We start from the raw sequence: 16,057 nt of genomic DNA, 5'->3' as shown, positions 1-16,057 counted from the left end.
ATCGTGTAAACTGTAAAATCTTATGTTTGGTCAGATTTCTTTTTAAATTTGACATTCAAAAATGTTGCTATAGTACCACCACATAACCAGCACATTCACAAATCCAAAAAATTGTGTGATGAGGATCACTAAAGTAACTTTATACTGCTGTACCATTAGTCAGTGTTGGTATACTATATATAAACTTAAAAAAGGCATTTATTTAATTACCTAGTTATTTGTTTTATTTATAAATAATGAAATAATAAATAAATCAACTGACATGGTTGTAAATTTCACTCAATCATACCTGTATGTAGATAGGTATTACTAGTAGTAACAAACACTTCTATTTAGCAATTATTTACTACTATTACTAGTAACAAAAAATTCTTTAAAGCGCGGTGGTTGTCGCGCAGCGCGTGTTCGAATTTCATGTAAATGAACAATGTATTTATTACACGCGTTGTATACGTCTCATATCGAACAGGACTCGGCACGACGACTGTCGCCTTTTAAGTTATTTTCATTAGTTGTGTTAAATTTCAAAAGATGCTAATTGGTGAGCGATGATGCATCACTTTACATTCTGCACAACAAACCAGTTACCTTCTTCATTATAAACAATTAAATATCAATAGCAGTTAAAGCGAGGGAGACGTCACCTGCGCATGCGTCAGATGGCCATAGCGTGTAATTGTTTACAAACAAGCGTCTACCCATGAGCTATTTGTGTTTTTGGCATGTGTTGTTATCGTCCTTTGGGACTCAATTCCGCACGTTTCTTTCAAGTGATTACACATGACACAAGTTTGCATACTGTAATGTCTGTGAAATACTTTATTTTCGCTTGTAACTAATTTTCCCTATTTTGGCTGAAGGAATGATTCAGTGAAAATAAAATCTAGCGAATATATGTTTTTTTATATATTTTACATTCAACTCATCAAAAAACAGTGAAAATAAATTCCATACAAAACACCCAAAATATTAAAATAAAGTATTTTACAGTATCTATTATTGCTACAGTTTATGTTCTTTCATATTCCGCCACCATCATTGAACTTTCAATTTTTCAATTACTGGAATAATACGTTATATTGTGATTTTAAATATTAATTGCATTTCTAACACCAAATAGAATGTACTTTTTTACTAGGAAAAATTTATTCAATTTGATTTTAAAGTTTGGACACCCCCCCCCCCTTACAAAAAATCCTGTATCCGAAACAGTTTTCACCTGCGCCGCAATGGAGATGTCCACGTGAAGATGGGAGATGTCGAAGAATTCAATGATGAATCGACTCCGCTCACACCTTACCCATACTGCATTGCTGTGTTTAGCGACTCTTCGGCTAACATGGCGGCCAAAAATTTCGTGTTCTGTACAAGTCTGCTACTGCTGTTATTACTGGGGTTGTACAATTACATCATAAACGTTGAGAAAAATGCTTGTGAAATGACATGGATGTGGGAAAAGCCTGAATATCAGGTAGGAAGGGTGAACGAATAGCTATGGTGTGTAAGTTTTCAGACAACCGCCCGATCGTACCATTTAATTTTGTAATGTAAACACCTGCTATTTTGGTGAGTCCCGGGAGCTCAGGCTTCAACTGGCAACTAAGTCGTGATCGTTTGTGATTACATGTGGTCGGTTTTATTCGTAGAAATCTGTTTGGTGATAAATACTTTGTTTGAAAATTCTTGTTTTTAGAATGCAATATTGAGCTTTTTTCAACGCGGGATTTTTGAATCACCGGTGGATCAATCACACGTTTTGATTACTAGATTCGGTTATTTAATATGGAAGCTAGCAAACAGATTAATTTCATTTATAGCATATTGTACAAAGCTGATTACACTGTCGAGACTGGACATGTCCACATGTTGTTGACTTGAGGTCGAAAGTCCTCGAACTGCAGTCAGATAAGGGTCACACTAATGTGTAATCATGCATGGTGGCTGCTGGTATTAGTCGATAAACAAAGTATGAGGACTTATAAGCTCAAACTTGTTTTTATTTTAATTTACAAATCTGAGCCCTTTTAACTATATAAGTAACCACAATGACAGTGCAAATTCAGAAAGTGCACGTTGCAGAATGACAGGAAGTAGTACAGAGTATCATCCTCTTATTTTTCCATGCTATGGGTCTGGACTGGGTCTTAAAACAGGTCAGATTTAGCACATAACGTTTCTTCACCGATGCGCACATGTTTTCTTAGCACAGGCTTATGTTTTTGACCTCTTAGCCATGTGCTGAGTGGGTTTTATTCTATCATACCATGCATTTATAAATTTGTTGTGAGTGGTCACATTTTCTGTATGATTTTCATTTGAAGTTTACTGAATATTTCATCAATATTTTACACCAAAAAATCATGCCTATATGAAATTTCCTGTATGATTGCAAACACAAACCCTTCTTCTCGATTGTTATAAATGTTTATAAATTTCGGCACAGATCTAGAAGCAGTACCTACACACGAATTGGTGACGTCATAAAATACATGACCTTCAATCGGGGTCGTTTCCTCGGTATATACTGTGACGTTAAATGCGGGGGGGCCTTTATGGGGCTACACCGTATTCAGGATCGGGGAGCTTGTTTTTAATACCGGTCTAATAGTCTTTGTCTTTGGTAGCGTGCTTATCTAATAACTCTCCTCCCTCTCAGCTCGTCCGCTGTCACGGGGTGGGGATCGTTTGGTGAATGTATATCACCACAACTGAGACTGTGCAGAGAAAGAAATATACCAGTAACGATTATAACAAATTAACACAACACAATATATACGGTTTCCTGTACTTTAATGAACAAATAACAGTAGGAGGTGGGGGTATACAGTACATAAATAGAATTAAAAAGACTTGATCGAGGCTGCAAGGAACACTCCACTCTCCGGTTAACAGCAATGTACCTGGTTGCGTTCCTTCGTATCTGGCACACTGTCTCAGCAGCTGCACTACAATTTAAACTCGTGCTCTGTGTCCAGGGAGTATCGACAACTGCACTGCTATCTGCTGCTACTGGTAGCACTGGTACAACGGGAGTAGTTCAGGCAGTGAGCTTCAGTGGTTCCTGTTGATCAGCAGGGATTACTGCACAGCACGTCTGCATATGTACCCCTGTATAGGGTACAGCTCACTGGAGTCAGGAATCAGCATCACAAGATGTTACAGGATCAAGTCAGGTCACCTTCCTGACTAGAGATTTTCCCTTATGTCTCAACTTTAAATACCCTAGTTAATTTATGGCCATGCAAATAATAAAATGTATATAACGAAATGATTGGTTATCTCGAAATAGTCGACAAATCAGTGTACAGAGGATGCCAATTTTGGTAGTGGAATAAACCACTTTTAATCCAAGCTCTACCAATTTAAAGTAGGAGACTCGGGTCAATGATGTCATATCTATTTTCATTGCCAACAACACTGGGCTCAGCACATTCCAAAGTATTTCACAATCACCACACCACTATCTGGGACATACCATTATCCCAAAGGGGAAACAGGACGTATGTATATCAAATTTTGCTGGCACCCCAATCCAGCTACTGTATCAGCAGTCTAAAAATAAACATGTGCAATGAGTGGTGGCAAAGTATCCAAACACGTGTGCTTTCCACACACACATCCAGGGCTCTGTTCCCTTTTCCAAGTACTTCCCAGTTACAATTTACGTCACATTATCCCCCCCTGAGTTCAACACACCGGGGTTGATTTCATAGCATTTTAAACAGACGTAAACTGTTGTGGGAAATTCAAAGGGGTTATACATTGGTGTGGCATTGAAGTAGTACATAAAATCAAGGACAAAAAGTCACAGTCCAGTTAACTTCGGCTTCCACTTTATTGATAAATTTGTCCACTCTCCCCAAACTCCCAATGCTGGTCTGCAGCCCAGCAGTACGAGTTCGGTTTGAGATCTCTTTGGTTTCTGGTTACAAAACAAACTAAAGACTGTACTTCATGGGTATAACAAAAGAATAAAATAAACAAATATCGAATAACAACAAGTATAGAACAATAAATAATAACTTTGTTTTCTACTCACGCACAAGTGCGATTTATCTACTTGTAAACTTTTAGTCATATCAAAATAGAAATATATATGTCATATAAATATAGTTAAAATAGATTGTTAATATAGTTAAAAACAGATTATAAATATAGTTAAAAATACTTTTACAGGGCAGTGCACTTCACAGTTTATCACAGTTCAGTTTGAGTCCGTGCTTTCTTCCAAATCAACAAAAACGCACTCGGACCGGTTTCTAATCTTTACTCTCAATTTTCCACCCCCACAACCTCCAGCACAGCATCTCTGTAATTCCGGGGTCTGTGTGCTCACGTCTCGATATTTAACTCCCGCCGCATACTCCTCACCCTGCGTCGCCTCTGGGTTCGACTCCGAGTCCGACGATACCAACACCCCGTCAGATTCCTGTTCCACTTCCCCCCGCTCACAGGCATTCACGTACGCTTGTTTCATTGCCTCTATATCCTTTCCCCCTGATCTGACTGTCGGACGTCTTCCTGGCGGCGTCCTTCCAGACTTTCCTTTCCCTTCTTCTCTCCTTACCCTCCGACATTGGGGCCCACCCTGCATCCATTCCTGGGACTTTCGGATTCGGGGTATAGTATAACTGTGCAGCTTTCCCACACCAACAACTGCTACCCCGAGTGACGATGTAGACGGCTTTTCTGCATCTTTCACCATCCGTCTTCTCTTTCCTAGTTTTACGGCTCGCCTCCCTGCCGGTTGCATTCCCATGATGCCGCTCCATGTGGTCTCTCATTCGCCTCCTAGACTTAAAAACTGCATCACATCTCTCACAGGTTACGGTGTCCGGATCAGGCTGTTGACTGTCCCACCTCCTCAAGTTCATTTCTTTCTCCCAACGCTTCCTTTCGCCATCCCAATCTCTTTTCCTGCCGCCGGACATTCTTTCTTTCTTTTGTTCTTTCCTTTCACGTCTTTCTCCACGTTAGCAATGCAAGCGAGTCTCCAATTTTCAGCAGTGGTCACCAGGATGTATCAAGCGTGCAACTTTGAAAGTTAAAAACTTTTTCCTCTGTCAGCGGATTCTATAAATTAAGTATGCATGAATGACGTAGCAATTGGGCTATTTTTAACTCACCTCCGAGGGCGCCCTCGATGTGCTACGTCATCGGGTGCCATCTTGGTTTTCCTATTTACTAATACAGAAACCGACGAGGTATTTTTCTCGTTCTGGGGGGATTCCTTCGCGTCTCTGCTTCTCCTGGCTGCTTTGAACTACCTGCATCTTTCGTCGTGTCTTTTGGGGTGAGTTTTTCTTCATCTTTTATCATGTCATTTTTCCCGTTACCACCTCCCTGGGCCTCGCGTCGTATTTCCGGTTCAGCATTTAACTGAGTTATATTTAGGCCTGCCTTGCTCGAGTCAGTAAATACCGCTTCCGGTGTCACCAATTCAGGGTACTCGGATAAATTAATTTCAGCTTCTGCCACCTTCCCGGGTTCACTGTCCGTCAGCCAGCTTGCTATTTCCTCCCCCTGATATGGTTTCATATGATCGAAATGCACTATCTTCGTTTTACCACCTTTTCCTTTCTGTATTTTATAAACAACATCTGACAGTTTTTCCACTATTATGAAGGGCCCTTGCCATCTCTGCTGTAACTTTGGGGAGCGCCCTTTTCTTTTCGTGGCGTCAAATAACCACACAAAATCGCCTCTTTGCAACTGCTTCCCAGCCAGTCTTTGGTCATACTGTCGTTTCTGGCGTTTTGCACTACCTTGCAACCTAACTCTAGCTTTCTCATGTATCCACTGCAAATTATTCCTCAGCTTTTCCACATAATCTGTTATTGTCTCTTCTCCCTCAGGTACATCCGTTTCCATCGTCAAGTCGATAGGGAGTGTAATCTCTCTTCCCAGCATCAGCAAATTTGGTGTAAATGAGGTAGATTCCTGTATCGCATTCCTATAGGACATTGTTGCCATGGGAATATACAAATCCCAATCGGACTGATCCACCTTAATATACTTGGCAATTATATCTATCAATGTCTTATTATACCGCTCAATATAACCATCAGATTTCGGATTCCCGGCTGTTGTGCGTGTCTTTTTCATACCCAATAGTTGACACATTTCTGCAAATAACCTGGATTCAAAGTTCCGCCCTTGGTCAGAGTGTATTTCTCTAGGAACACCAAACCGTGAAATAAACTGTGTTACCAATGTATGCGCCACTGTCTCTGCTTCTTGATTTGGGAGCCCATATGCCTCTATCCATTTAGTAAAATAATCACCAACCACCAGGATAACTTTATTCCCCCTGGGGGTCTCTGGCAATGGTCCCATTATGTCTAGGGCAATTCTTTCCATTGGGGCTCCTACCCCATACTGCTGCAGTGGTGCCCTATGCCTTCGGGGTAAAACACTACGTTTTGCACAAACGGTGCACTGTTGACACCATAACTGCACATCAGTCCCCAAATCATACCAATAATATCTCTGCTTTATTCTCTCCGCAGTCTTTGTAATACCCAGGTGTCCTGCTGTCACATCATTATGTAAAGCCTGCAGAACCATTTTCCTGTATTTTTTCGGTAGGATTAATCGGTAACAACCCGATTTCCCATCTTCTGATTCTCTATACTTATATAAAATGCCCTCTTTTATTCTCAATTGCTTCCAGCTTCCCCAGTATGCCTTCACGGCGGGCGCCAACCGTGAAATCTCTTCCCAACCTGGTCTGACTCCGCCCTTTTTCGCCCTTTTTACTGGCCCTATATCCGCATCAGCCTCCTGAGCTTCCCTTATCTGATCACCGCTCACCTCTGGTTGAATTCTGACAGACCGTATCTGGGTCTCCGTTTCTGTGTCCACCATCCTGGTGTCCACTATTCCTTTTTCCTTTACTCCTGTTCCCATATTCACCTTTTCTGTGTCCCTCATGCAAGTGGGAGTATCCTGCAATTCATTGCTATACTCTCCGGCCCTGGAAATCACAGCGCTATGTTCCCCCTGCCAACCACATTGCCTGCATGGTCTCCTTGATAACCCGTCAGCATTCCCGTGGATTTTCCCTGGCCTGTGTACTACCTTATACTCATATTCCCCAAGGACTTCGATCCACCTGGCGAGTTGCCCTTCTGGACACTTAAAATTCAACAACCACCTTAGAGCTGCATGATCAGTCCTTATGATGAACTTCCTGCCATATAAGTACTGCCTGTAGTATCTCACGAAATTCACCAATGCCAGCAATTCTTTCCTTGTGACGCAATAATTCCTTTCCGCTTTACTAAGCGACCTGCTGCCATACGCTATCACCCTTTCCTTTTCATCCTGGACCTGTGATAAGACAGCACCAATACCTGTTTCACTTGCGTCTGTATCCAGCACATATTCTCCTGTTTCCTGTGGATACCCTAGTACTGGGGCAGACATCAGACACTCCTTTAACACCTGGAAAGCAATCTCACATTCGGTATCCCAGTTAAACACTCTATCCTTCTCCGTTAATCTATGCAAAGGTACTGCTATCTTGGCAAATCCTTTTACATATCGGCGATAATAGGACGCTGTCCCCAAGAAACTTCTTACATCCTTCACACTTGTTGGCGTTGGCCACTCTTTTATGGCCCTAACTTTGTCTGGATCCGTGGCTACCCCATCTTTCGACACTATATGACCCAAATACATTACACTGGTTCTGAATAGGTCACATTTCTTTGGCTTGAGTTTTAGTCCGGCTGCCCGCAATCTGCCTAACACTATTTCTAGACGCTCCAACTCCTCATCAATATCTCTGCCATATACAATAATATCGTCTAAATATAACAGGAGTATTTCCCACTGCAATCCAGCCATTATTCGCTCCATAAGCCGCTCAAACGTAGAGGGCGCATTGCAAAGGCCGAAGGGCATCACTTTCCAACTATACAGACCACTACGGGTCACAAAAGCAGCTTTCTGTTGTGCCTCTTCATCTAACTGGACTTGCCAATAACCGCTAGCTAAATCTAAGGTAGAAAACCAGCAAGCGCCTGACAGACTGTCCAGAGAGTCATCTATTCTGGGAATTGGATACGCATCTTTAATTGTTACATCATTCAGCTTCCTGTAGTCAACACAAAACCTTGTCCCACCATCTTTTTTCTTTACTAACACAATTGGTGAAGCCCAGGGACTACAACTTGGTTCAATAATACCGGCTTTCAGCATCTTTTCCACCTGCTTCCCCGCTTCCTCTCTCTGCCAAATTGGTAGTCTTCTTGAGGGTTGCCTAATAGGAGCTGCCTCACCTGTATTAATGGAGTGTTTAACCAGATTGGTACACCCCATATCATCATCACCCCTGGAAAATACATCTGCATACTTCATCAGCAATGCCGCTACCTTTTCTGCTTCACCGTCATCCAGCTCTGTTGTACTCCGCCTCCATATATCATGCAAATATTCTGGCAGTTGCTTTTCTTTCAGTGGTACCTCATTTTCTTTATCCCTCTCTGCTGTAACCACACCCTCCCCCTCTGATAGCGGCTCCAACATCCCCACTGCAGTGCCTTGTTTTACATGTATCGGGTGTGGGGTTACATTCAACAACCGTACTGGTATTACCCCATTACAATCTGATACTAACGCTCTTGCCACCATTATTCCTCTTTCCGCAATCGGGTTTCTATCTGTTGGTATCACCATTCCCTGCCGAGAGCCTGGGATCTTTCTGTTAGCATCACATCGTACTAACATTTCACTGCCAGGAGGAATATCAACGGCTTTTCTCAGCACCACTCTGGCACAAAGAGTACGGGCCTTCCAGTCATAACATGGGACTATTTCATCCAGAAATTTCAGCTGTAGATTCTTTATGTCCACTACACAGCCTAAGGTAATCAGCAATTCCATCCCCAATATTGCATCAGTCTCCATATCCACTACAATCACATCGGCTGTGGTTTTGTATTTACTTATGCGTACCTCCATATTAGCTCCACCATGCTGTTTCATCAAGGTACCGTCTGCTTGCCGGATCCGAGTCGTCATGGCTTCCAATGCAGGTCTCTGCATCTCAGGTATACGCTCATAATGTTTTCTTGACAACAGGGTTCCTGATGCCCCTGTATCTATTAAAAAATATCCCTGTAATCCTCCTATTCTGCCTGCCACAAATATACCACTTGTTGCCCTTGTATAGTCATGTACGGTAGGCAGGGGTCTACTGTCAGTTGCTGGGGGGGTCGCTGTATCTGATTCCTCTAGTTTTGTCTCCCCTGCCTGCGTACCCTGTCCCCTCCGTCCCTGCATCATTTTTACTGCTTGTTGGGGTTGCCTGGGCCTGTCTGCATTCCCGACCCAGCCCTGGCCCCTGGGGTTGGTCGTGATTCGTTTCCCGCATACCCGTTTGGTGGAGTTGCGCAGTTTCTCTTAATATGCCCTCGTCCTCCGCATCTGTAACACTCAATTCCCATCTGGCCCCACCTTCTTGGTCTTTTATCTTTCCCTCCACCGAATGACTGCTCTCCTATCTGGGTTGGTTGGAATTTTCCCACCCCCATTTCTTTTATTCCTTCATTTAGTTCTACCATCTCCGAGTCACCTTCAGCATTCAGCACCCTGCCAAATTTGGGGCACCGCTCAGCCAATCTCCTTTTCTCTGACATCACGTGTGATTCAGTCTCCAATGCAGCCTGTATCGCCTGGTCAAATGTTTTTGGATTTGCTCTGAATATACCGTCTCTTATTTCCTTTTCAGGGATGGCATTCTTAAAATACTGCCTGCCTAGCCTTTCTTGGGAAGCCGGATCCATACCTGGGTAGGCCATCTCTGTTAACTCCCGTATAGCTTCACCCAATTCTTGCAAACTTTCATCTTTCTTGCGCTGTCTAATCCGCAATTCTGCCGCATATGTATCTGCTTGCCCACCGGGACCAAATCTCCTGTCCAGTCTGGTGACTAACTCCTGGTACGGTATTTCTCCACCATCTGCTTCCTGGGTCAGCACTTTTTGCGCCAGACCGGACAGACTCACTGCCAAATACCTGGACTTATGTGCCATATCCCAATTATTTACAAGTGCACATTGCTCAAAATAGGCCTTGTAATCTCTCCATGGTGTTTTCCCATTAAATTTTTCTGGAATTATATTAGGCTTCGTCACAGGATACATGCCCCTCTGCCGGAAAGCCTCCTCTCCTTTCAGTGCTTTTTCTTTGCGCAGCTTTGGTCTAACAACTGGCTCTGGATCCTCTTTTATTCCCCCAAATAAATCTGAGGGGGGGTTTGTCAGCCGTCTGCCAGTTGATTGTGCCCGGGGGTACCCAAGCCAGAGGTCATCTGCTCTGTCAGCTGGTCTCCCTCTCAGTGCTGATCGGTACCGTGGTGTGGCTGTATCCAGCCTCCATGGTATATCTGTTTTCTCGGCTACTGCTGGCTTACTCCGCTTTTCCACTGTAACTCTACTGCCAGTCAACAGTTCAGCTTTACTAATTTCTTGGGTCCCATAGCCAGAGGTGGGTGTCACCTGTGGCGGCAGCTCATCCGCTTTACCCTCTGGCTGCACAACCCCCTCCTTTTCAGTCTCCCCTGGTTCTTTAAACTCTGCAATATCACCAGCTGCTGCTTGTGCAAACTCTATTTCTCCTAATGTGTCAACAAAAATTTGCTGATCATCTCCCGGCTCTGTATCAGCTACTGGTTCAATCTGGATACTCTCTACTGGAATCTGCTCTGCCATATCTGGATCGGTATCTGGAGACGCCATGATCTGCTTTCTCTGGTTCACCTCCTCTGCACCAGTTGTATCCCACCGCTGCCACCAATGTGACGTTAAATGCGGGGGGGCCTTTATGGGGCTACACCGTATTCAGGATCGGGGAGCTTGTTTTTAATACCGGTCTAATAGTCTTTGTCTTTGGTAGCGTGCTTATCTAATAACTCTCCTCCCTCTCAGCTCGTCCGCTGTCACGGGGTGGGGATCGTTTGGTGAATGTATATCACCACAACTGAGACTGTGCAGAGAAGGAAATATACCAGTAACGATTATAACAAATTAACACAACACAATATATACGGTTTCCTGTACTTTAATGAACAAATAACAGTAGGAGGTGGGGGTATACAGTACATAAATAGAATTAAAAAGACTTGATCGAGGCTGCAAGGAACACTCCACTCTCCGGTTAACAGCAATGTACCTGGTTGCGTTCCTTCGTATCTGGCACACTGTCTCAGCAGCTGCACTACAATTTAAACTCGTGCTCTGTGTCCAGGGAGTATCGACAACTGCACTGCTATCTGCTGCTACTGGTAGCACTGGTACAACGGGAGTAGTTCAGGCAGTGAGCTTCAGTGGTTCCTGTTGATCAGCAGGGATTACTGCACAGCACGTCTGCATATGTACCCCTGTATAGGGTACAGCTCACTGGAGTCAGGAATCAGCATCACAAGATGTTACAGGATCAAGTCAGGTCACCTTCCTGACTAGAGATTTTCCCTTATGTCTCAACTTTAAATACCCTAGTTAATTTATGGCCATGCAAATAATAAAATGTATATAACGAAATGATTGGTTATCTCGAAATAGTCGACAAATCAGTGTACAGAGGATGCCAATTTTGGTAGTGGAATAAACCACTTTTAATCCAAGCTCTACCAATTTAAAGTAGGAGACTCGGGTCAATGATGTCATATCTATTTTCATTGCCAACAACACTGGGCTCAGCACATTCCAAAGTATTTCACAATCACCACACCACTATCTGGGACATACCATTATCCCAAAGGGGAAACAGGACGTATGTATATCAAATTTTGCTGGCACCCCAATCCAGCTACTGTATCAGCAGTCTAAAAATAAACATGTGCAATGAGTGGTGGCAAAGTATCCAAACACGTGTGCTTTCCACACACACATCCAGGGCTCTGTTCCCTTTTCCAAGTACTTCCCAGTTACAATTTACGTCACAATACGAATTGGTATATACAAATTACAATAAAGATACTTAAGACATTACACATAAGGTAAAACAAATCACGTGACAATATAATGATAATAACGGTAATAAATCCTAGCTTAACAGTTGAACAGAACGCTCATATAGTCAGTCGGGTGACGCCGAGGGTCACGAACTGTGTTGCAAAATGGTCGTGTGGTTGAAACTGGGTCATGGCGTGACGGGTGAGGAAGACATCATTAAACACTCAAAATCACAATAAAACGGGGAAGTGGTTGCATATTACGGCGTAGCTAACATGGAAAATAAAAAAACGCCCAATACAAACGACATGGGTTCGAATCACACTAGATACACACTCACCAGAACCGAAGCAATCAGAAACCAGCAATCGTTTTGGCTTTTCCGTTCAACTCATCGAAACACTGGAGTAATTAGAAAAATGAACACCACTTAACGACCAACGTCGTGGCGTGGTACACAAGCGTGCCATCAAAATAAAACAAAATCAGCTTGAAAAGACAGTGGGTTCGAGTCCCGCTCAGAGCTACCGTAAACACGTAAATCAAATAAACTGAAATCTTTCAAACCGTAAACAAGTAAACAAAGAACGTCGCAAAAAAATAATAAACCTCACAAAACTCCACCATACAAAACTGAATGAATAAATAATAAAATAACTAACGTCTTAAACTGGACGACGCGCAATTTGTTCAACAGTTTCCAGATTGTGACATGAGATGAGCAAGACCCAAGTCAAGGTAAGTTTTGTTAAAGTGTCGATGGCGTTCCCTATATTACGAAAACAATTCAGGCAACAGACGAATATCTTCTGTGGTGTTGTGGAATTTATACCGTGTCTGCGGAATTGTTGATTGAGGGTTCGAAGCCAGCAGTTAACATTTTGTTAGAAAGTTTCACAATTAAATCAAATATCCAATGATACCAGTATATTTATTTCATTATTTTAACAACTTGCAATGGTGGAAGTTGGTCAAACACGAGTTCTTACACCTAAATAAGTATCAAATATTTGTCGACACATTTATTCTCTCAACCTTGTAGAGGAGGAAATTAATTAAACAACAGGTATTTACTCACAAATATAATGGTCAATATTTGTCCATACATTCATTCTGTCAATTTAAGAACTTGTAATTGTTGGAATTAATCAAATGAGAGTTGTCTACACCAAAATAAGTTTCTATGGAAAGCCGTACGGGACCCTGCTGCGTCAATATAAATTGCATGGTAAAACATATAGCTTCAAAATTATGCTGCTTCTTCAACAAAAGTGCGATTTTCGATGTCTACGTTTACCAATTGTAGTAGTAGCAATAAGCGCAAAACTTATTCACAGTCGTCGCTAATTAATTAGCACTTGTCGCAAAGCGAGTTGTAGTAGTCGCGATTTAACGGGTGATGATTTGTAGAAGTCACTAACACACTACAGCGTATTTGTCGCTGACGCGGTTCCTTAATTTCTAGATGACGACATTTCATTTTCCAAGTTGACGAAGCAAACAAGTCCCCCTAGTAGACGACGCAACTTGCACTTTTCAAGTTGTCGACGCAAAACGAGTCCCCCTAGTAGACTTTGCATTTGTCATTCCAAGTTGACGCAGACACACTTTTTTCTAGTAGACGACGACGCATATAGCATTCATTCTCAAGTTGACGCAGACGCATTTTTTCTAGTTGACGACGACGCACATTGCATTTTCAAGTTGACGACGACGACACAAAATGTACAGTGCATTTTCAAGTTCGATATCTCGCATTTGTCGAGAATAAGTAAATGACAAAAACCTGGAAGTATAGAAGTATAGTCATCGATTGACCTGATCCGAGTTGGTCATGTTCTATGTTATTAATCGGTTTTAGTATTGCTCCCAGGCAAACGAGCACAATCAAGTATTGACTGGTATTCTGTTCATAGTTCCACCAAATATCGCTGAAATATCCATTGTACACACTAAAATATCTCGTCACCCGTTAGCCCCCCCCCCCCCCAAAAAAAAACCTATGTTGCCCTCAAGTCGGAAAATTGAAAAATTGGGTCGGTCGGTCGGATTTTTTTTTTTAAACTTAATTTTGTCAACGGGGGTGTGTGTGTCCCCGACCCCCCCCCCCCCCAGATCCGCCACTGGTACGTACACACGATGGCATTACTGCGATACTGACAGCGCTAAAACGTGCAAAAGCCGTCGTTTTGTTTGTAAGCGGATGAGAGTTTTAATATAAAATGTCAAGTTTTGTAAATTCAATAAAAATTTGTGCATTTCATTTATTAAAAATACTATTTACAACAACAAACGTATTGTTTTTGTCAATAATGTTTTTATTTAATTAAGAAAATACTTGGTGCGGCGATATTTTTAATATTGTGCACCAACTATCCTTCGAATCGCAAATGTCAAAATGGCCTGAAATGCAAAAGACGTGTTTGCTCTTCAGACTTCATAGTATTCGGAACATGTCAGAGAAATACAGATCAACCAGAGGTTCAAAGTCGCAATTTACCCCCCCCCCCCCCCCCCCCCCCCCCCGGAATCCTGGGGATCAAACAACGGTCCGGTGTCATGATATGTAATCAACAAAGCATGTTAATTATGAACATATGGCAATTGACCCTGTACACACAGGAAGTCCTCATTATGCAAATTATGTGACCTTGTTTACTTATAGTTATTTGGGGTTGAATAAATCAGTTCTTAGAAGTAGTAGCTAGAGACAGTGTTTTTGTCAATTACTAAACATAACATCCGGGATCGTTAATTTTTAGAGGAAACACTTTTACTACTTAAAATGGTGAGTTTTTACTTACTCACTTTTGGGCCTATTAAATAAAAACGCTACCCGATATTTTATTATTTCATATTTTTCGTTCGGTCGCTGAGGGCAACAAAACAATTTTTTTGCCTTATGTGTTTTCGTGTAGACCACGCAAAATGGGACAATGTTTATCGCTACTGGTTATTTGTGTTGCCTTTTTCTTATAACTTAAGGGGTTGGTAATTTTAAATCATGGGTGGTTGCTGAACATTTTCTTGAAACAAATAATTTACAAGTTAGACACAGGGAAAGAAAATGCATGAAAGAAGGAAATTCAAGATAAATAAAAATGTACATATAAAACAATATGAAAAGAGTATTGCATTGGTCACACACTTCCATCTCCCTATATTTTAAATGCTCAATCCCCTATGTTCTGCTATTTAATATATACCGGAGATGAAAACTGCTATAGTATACTTGCTATAGTTTTCAGCTCACCTGGGTCTGACTATTCTATTTATTCATTGTTTTAATGTCTATCAAATGATATTATTGAGAATCTAGCGGGCTATTTTATTATGGTGAATTCACATGAAAAAATGCACAATGGTCTCTTAACCATGTATATAACTACCCTGCCATTGGCAGTCCCTGACCGCTAGTACGACGTCAAACTACTAGGACCTGAACAAATTAAACTAATAATGACTTTATGTCTGTTTATATGGCGAACATGTAAATAAACACATATGTTCCAGGCGCCCTACCCCCTTCAGCCCGCAAACAAAAATTTGACAAACCCAGCCCACGTCAATAGTAGCGCCCTTTACCGAATTTCTGGATCCGTCAGTGTATATACGTAAGTGATCTCATATAAGTGATATTCATAAAAAATATTTTTTTATTGATGGCATTTACTATTGGTAACTTTTGAGATATAGTAAATTATATTCTCTAACTCATTTGTGTGCTAAATTTCTGTTTTAATGCAGTTTTTTATATAGTTTAAAACTGTGTTAGTGAACTTTTCTATGTTATATAAAGCCTAACTAGTTATAGCGAAACCTTTAGGCAGTTTCAAGACATAACGTGTGATCATGGAGGTAGTGGTAGTGTGATCAACTTATAAAACACCTATCTTACGTGGTTACTCACGAATATTTTTGCAGATTCTTATTTGCTCAGTGAGCTAAATAATAATTAACATGCCATGATAAAACAATCTTTAAATTTCCTCAAGTCAAATTTCTTATGACAAATATACGAGTTGGAGATCCATATACAAATATCAACCTCTAATAGTCCTCTATATCATGATTGTTTCATTGGGGCGGTTGCTACT

General features: G+C 41.6%; 1 protein-coding gene and 1 long non-coding RNA gene across 2 annotated transcripts in view; both read left to right on the top strand.

Moving 5' to 3' along the window:
- The first annotated feature begins 1,313 nt into the window (after window positions 1-1,313).
- The window catches only part of LOC102805237 (GPI inositol-deacylase-like), a 62,446-nt gene continuing 47,702 nt past the window's right edge, over window positions 1,314-16,057 (top strand). Inside the window, exon 1 of the mRNA XM_085502084.1 lies at window positions 1,314-1,471. Within this exon, the coding sequence (XP_085358210.1) occupies window positions 1,340-1,471 (132 nt within the window). The 5' untranslated portion in view covers window positions 1,314-1,339. The remainder of the gene's footprint in view (window positions 1,472-16,057) is intronic.
- On the top strand, window positions 5,159-6,217 carry LOC146739246 (uncharacterized). The gene is made up of 2 exons (XR_014930063.1): window positions 5,159-5,293; window positions 5,856-6,217. It is a non-coding gene; the product is annotated as an uncharacterized LOC146739246 (long non-coding RNA).

This window comes from Saccoglossus kowalevskii, chromosome 8 (genome assembly GCF_978046115.1).
Source record: "Saccoglossus kowalevskii chromosome 8, keSacKowa6.1, whole genome shotgun sequence".
NCBI lineage: Eukaryota > Metazoa > Hemichordata > Enteropneusta > Harrimaniidae > Saccoglossus > Saccoglossus kowalevskii.
Note: the sequence above shows the minus strand (reverse complement) of the source record. Positions and strands in the feature narration are given on the sequence as shown.